Below are 5,708 nucleotides of genomic sequence, written 5' to 3' on the forward strand. Positions count from 1 at the left end.
TTGTCTGCGGGAGCTCGTCCGACGACGTCCTCCTGGTGCTGGTCTTTGATTGTTGTTGCGACTTCCTAACTGTTGCGACTCCTTCAGGCTTGGACCGAGCGCACGTCCGCGCATGCTCGCTGCCGGCCTCTGTCCAGTAGGCTTCGGCCTGCTGCGTCGCCCCACCTCCGTGCTTTTGCCGGCCCAGCCTCCTCTCACTCGCTTTGCCTCGCCAGCTGCCGCCATGTTTCTCCACCGCCGCTCACCGTTCACGCCGCCGCTACACCGCAAGGGACGGGTGCCCCCCCGCTCTAAGAGCAGGTACCCATTTGTCTATTTGCCCTTTAACGGGCTTTCGAGCCGCTGGGTGGGCGGGAGCTGGGACATAGGGCCGAGTGCTCACCCCGGCCACGGTGGGGCTCGAACAGCCGAAGCTGTTCGGCCAGATGTCAATGCAGGCTTCACTTACCGCCTGCGCCACCACTCCCTTATAAATCACCAGTTCCTGTGGGGTGAGAAACGGTTGCCTACACTTGGCTTTTTTGTGTGACTCTGAGTGCAGTTTGGGGATTTGGGCTCCTTGTCACAAGACACATGTCTCGGTGACACGTGTACAGACCACACATAGTAACACCCTTTAATTGTTTTCTGAGCCTATCCTTTCCCTTCTGTATTGGTCGCTAGTCTTGGAACCATTGGTAATTTCCGTGGTCCTTCTTTGACTATGGGGTGTTAGCTGTGGTTTAACCTTTAAGATCAGTCCTGGGCTAACACCCTATGGATATATCTTGGCCACACAGTCCCCAAGAATGGGACAGCTATCATTACCATTGTCTGCTGAGCCACCAGCCTTTGCTCCCAGACTGCCACTCCCTCTTTCTTTTATTCACTTGCTGCTAAACAACCAGTGACTGGTAGACAATGATTGCGCTCAGTATGCAGGGTAGACTTTGCCCTGTTGCTGCTGGGAACACCAAGATATGTGAAGAGAAATGCAGTGGGTCACTAAAAAAAAAAAAAGTATGCACTGCATGCAATGGTAAAATATTGGAGTTCTGTTAATTTTCTTATTTGCATTTTGCTCTTTTACCCTTCTGCTAAAAACTCATTGCCAAAGTTTTTTCCCTTCTGGAACACTATAGAATTAAGTTTCTCCTGTTGAGTGGTTGTCATTTTGTTTACGTATAATTGATTCTTGTAACTAAAGCTCTTGGACTGAGCAAATGAATGTGTGGCAGAACAGCCCTGCTGATCCACAAGCATCTTGAACAAGGGCTGCTGACTAACTGAAATTTCTCCCCCACATTTTCACATCTGTGCTGGGCCACAAACTACCCAAGGAGAAACTGTATGCCATGAGTCCTGGAGAAAAGTTGGAGTTGCACAAATTCATTGACAAGGAGTTGGCCAGGGGCTTCATCGAGCCAGCATCCTCTCCCTTTACTGCCCCTGTGTTGTTCCGGAAAAAGAAAGACAGAGGTCTACGGCTTTGCACGGATTACCGAGGGTTGAATGTGGTGTCAACCACCAATGCCTACCCCTTGCCCCTAATCAAGGACCTGCTGGCAGAGGCGGCTAAGGGGAAAATCTTTACTAAGCTCAACCTCCGGGATGCATATTTCCGGGTGTGCATCAGAGAAGGGGATGAGTATAAAACGGTGTTTAACACCCCCTGGGACAGTTCGAATATCGAGTCATGCCTTTTGGGCTGCAGGGGGCTCCAGGGGTTTTCATAAACTTGATCAAGGAAGTGTTACACAAGCTCCTTTTCAGGAGGGCCCTTGTTGATCTAGATGACATTTTATTATATTCCCCTGATAAGGAGTCACATGTGAAATTGGTGTGGGAGGTGCTACAGACATTATATGAAAACAAACTGTTCGCGAAGCTCTCCAAGTGTAAATTCCACTGTGCTGAGATGGATTTCTTGGGCTACCATATTTCCCCCAGGGGTTTGGAGATGGACCCAACCAAGGTCAGAGACATCTTGGTGTGGGAGGTGCCTAGAACCCAGCAACAGCTCCAATCATTCCTTGGGTTCGCGAATTTCTATAGAACTGTCATTGCGAATTTTGCCCAAGTCAGTTTGCCCCTCACAGACCTCCTGAAGACTAAAGGAAAGGGCCCAGAGATCACCAAGCCAGGTGCCCGGCTCCTCTGGACTGCGAAGTGTCATTCCTGACACAAGAGTTTATGGTGTCTCAAGTACTTTCTCCCTCAATAAACTGGAATTGATGAAGACCTGGTGTTGAGTGTGATTGACTGGGAACCCTGACAATTAGGCCAGTATAACAGGCTCCGGGTAGACTAGGGTGTGTCCCTAGCAAATGAGCACACTGAATTGTTGATGGAAGATGAGGCTTTACTGTACCCTGGAGATCAGGGTTCAGGTGTAAGGGCAAGCAACTTGCTGGGAACATTAGTCAAGGTTACCTAAAGGAGGTTCCCTGGAACCAATGGATGACCACTGGAATGTGCTAGTAACCAGATGAGATCTCAAAATTGCACTCAGACCAGCCACTACTTCAGTGATGGTTCAGCATCAAAGCTTGGGCCAACAGCAGCATCCCAGGCTTACATTCTAGCAATACTGTGAATTTCCTTCTCCAATTCTGCCTATCCCCACTCGACCCGTAAGGGGCTACCTTCCTAGGCAGAGCTGAAGCTTCTGGAATACCACCTGCTATTGAACTGATTAGTGTATCTTTTCCCTTGTCTTTTGGGCAACATTACAACCCCTAAATGAGGCCGCTGTATCCTGTCCTGAAGCATCTAGAGAGCATACTTGCAACTGTTTCACAATCCAGATGCTGCTGGTAGAAATGTTGTGCTTTTCTTTTGTTCTTATGGTGCTACATGAGCTGTGATATGTTTTCTTTAATTATTTGCTGTGTCTTATCAGAGTTCTGATCAAAAAGTTCTAGGTGTGACAAGCCTCCTCTCTCTTCTTCTAAGGAGACAGTCGTGTTCCACAGAATTTCTACTTTCACATGTTCAATTTCATAAATTAGCCAGTGGTTGGAATAGGGAAAAGGAGAAACCTATACACTTCTTTGAAACAATAAACACTGAGCTTTTCAGTGATAAGACAAAGCTTGAAGCTTTACAGAAGAGCCTGAGGGGCAACATGCTGCTTGGGGACTGTATACTGGTCTTCATAATGTACACCTGCCTCTGCCAGCAGCTTGCTATTTAACCATTAACAAGCTGCTGAAGAGCCTCATGGATTGCCTCTTTGGTTTTGGAACAGAGTACTCCTCAAGGATGAATGTCTGTCTGTCTCTCCTCTCTCTGTCTGTGCAAGTAAGCCATACCATTGTTTATTTTAATGTCCGCTGCTTTTGAAGAAAGTGGAAAACTGCCACAATGCAACGGAAAACTGTACAGTATGACTGATATGTATATAGAGAAAATGGTTCCATCAGGTGTTCAGATTAAACTTTAGTGCCTAATATTTATCTCAGAAGACTTTCGTTGAAAACATATGGGATATAAGCATTGAGTGTAACTAAGTGAACCCTATCCTAGTTCCATTGTAAAAGTATCCAAGAACAAATTGTACATTCAGGCCATTTTAAGAAATCACAGATAAAGTACAGGGGTATCTATACAGCCAGATAAAGGTTTTTTTAATTACATATGTAATTAGACAAGGACTTTTAAATGGATATTGATCAGTAGCCATTGCCTGCCAGCATCTTTCCCCACCACCTTCTACAATATGAAATTTAAAATTATTTAGCTTGTGAAGAAATTATTTTTTCGTTTAGAGGCTTTAAATGAGCAAAACCTTCATTCTGGATTTTAAAAGTTTTTTTCTGTTTGAGCAGAGAACAGGCAGGAAGGGGGAAAGTCAGTTCAATTGCTTTCCAGACTCCTCAGCCCACCTTCATACAAATGCTAATAGGTCTAGACAATGGGATGGTCAAGTCCCCCCCCCCTTCAAGCAGGGAACAGAGATTTGGAGGTGTTAAATAGTAGAGAGACTTCAGGAAGGAAAATTTTGGAGACTTCTGGAAAAGCTTCTCTGTCCTGGCCTGATCTGTTCAGTGGGTGGGGAAAAGAGAGATGATAAAACTTAGGGGAGCAAGGAGGAAGTGTTCTTTGAGGCTGAGTCCACCAGAGCAGACAGAACTCTTAACTGAGGTCTGGAGGAGGCAGCTGTTAGCTATGTGTTGGCCTGAAGAGCTGAAGGTAGCTTCAAGGTAATGGCAACTCTGGAGATCTGTAACTTCCTTAGCTAAGGAGCCTGTCTTGTATTTTAACATCTGATAGGGCATGCATAGAGAGAGGGTCAGAGAAATTGCGTTTTACCCATTCCGTTTGAATCCCTTGCTCAATCTGGGGCTGTGCTAAAAGGATGCTTGTGAACATTTTCATTTTAATAAATACTTTATAATTTTGGGTGATGGTTGTGGTTCTCTGAACCACATATACCTCCACTGTCTTGGACACACTATTTTAAAAGGAGCAACAGGGGGAAGGCAGGCAGTTGGCAAGTGGCTATTTGTCCAGGGGCACACAAGGCAGTAAACTGTCCCCATGGTGACCAGACACTTGGCAGCTGGAGACACAGAGGCAAGGCCTCAGAACTTGGATGGAAAGCTGGGAGTCCTGACCCTCCCAGCGGGCAGTTCCTACAAAGGTCAGGTAGTGGCAGTGGGTTACCAGAGAGAGAGAGAAAGCAAGAAGCTTCTCTGGGTGTTGGGGAAACCTGGAAGGGCAGGGTGTAATAGGGCCTGTTGGCCAGAGCAGGCCTATTCCGCACATAGCTTATGTGATTTCTGTCCCAATTACTTCCAAGAGTTCAGCATAAAGAACCATTTATTTTTAAAATTAACAAGTATAATTAACAAGTATAAAACATTGTATAGTATACAATAAAAAGTATAAAACATAATAAGCAAACAGAAGTCTTCATTAAATTAAAAAATACCCCCCCCTCCAAACTGTGACTAGTGAATGCAAGCCAATGTGGAAAGTTTTACAGCATTTCCAGACTTGGATTTTGACAGAGCTCTAGAGGAAGGGAGATCCGCATTTACGGGGCAGCTTCCAAGAATGCTCCCCAATGTGGCCTGTCTTTACACACTTGACACATGGCCAGTATGAGCAGATGCCCTTCGTGGTTGTGCTCTTACAGAGAAGAATTAAGCTTATAGTGTTTTCCATTTCTAGTTACTGAAAAACAACTTCCATCCTCTGCTTCATTTCTAGTATGGAGAACTTCTTATGCTTGCTTCCGGTACTGGCCTAGCACCAATGCTTCCCATCATCCAGCACATAACAGAAAATGAGAATGATGAAACGTTTGTAACCCTAGTGGGCTGCTTCAGAACTTTTGAAAATATTTACATGAAGACTCTTCTTCAGGACGAGTCACGATTCTGGAACATAAGGACATTTTATGTTCTAAGCCAGGTAACGTAGGAAATCTTGATGTTACTATCCTCGATGCTTCTCTGACAATGACTTGATTCAGACCATAATTTGCTGCTTCACAAGAAGGAGCCTTGGACTTGCTCATGCACATGGGCTCTGACTTTCTCCATGCTTCCTCCCCTCTTGCATAGTGTGACACTCGGGTCATTTCGAAGTAAAAGAGGTGCAGGAGCTCATTTGCATAGCTCATTTGCATATGCCTCACCCCCTGACAAAGGGCAGGCATGCAGGCATGCCTGGGTTCCCTGCCTGATCTTGAGAAGATCAGGCAGGGAACCCAGGCATGC

The 5,708-nt window shown here is 45.8% G+C and overlaps 1 protein-coding gene across 1 annotated transcript in view; it reads left to right on the forward strand.

Annotated features, from left to right (window-relative positions):
- Window positions 1–5,708, forward strand: part of LOC107124287 (NADH-cytochrome b5 reductase-like) — a 36,153-nt gene that overhangs the window by 16,283 nt on the left and 14,162 nt on the right. The window contains exon 6 of the mRNA XM_015427711.1: window positions 5,197–5,400. Coding sequence (XP_015283197.1) covers window positions 5,197–5,400 — 204 coding nt within the window. The remainder of the gene's footprint in view (window positions 1–5,196; window positions 5,401–5,708) is intronic.

Source organism: Gekko japonicus, unplaced genomic scaffold, assembly GCF_001447785.1.
Source record: "Gekko japonicus isolate JY-2015 unplaced genomic scaffold, Gekko_japonicus_V1.1 scaffold332, whole genome shotgun sequence".
Lineage (NCBI taxonomy): Eukaryota > Metazoa > Chordata > Lepidosauria > Squamata > Gekkonidae > Gekko > Gekko japonicus.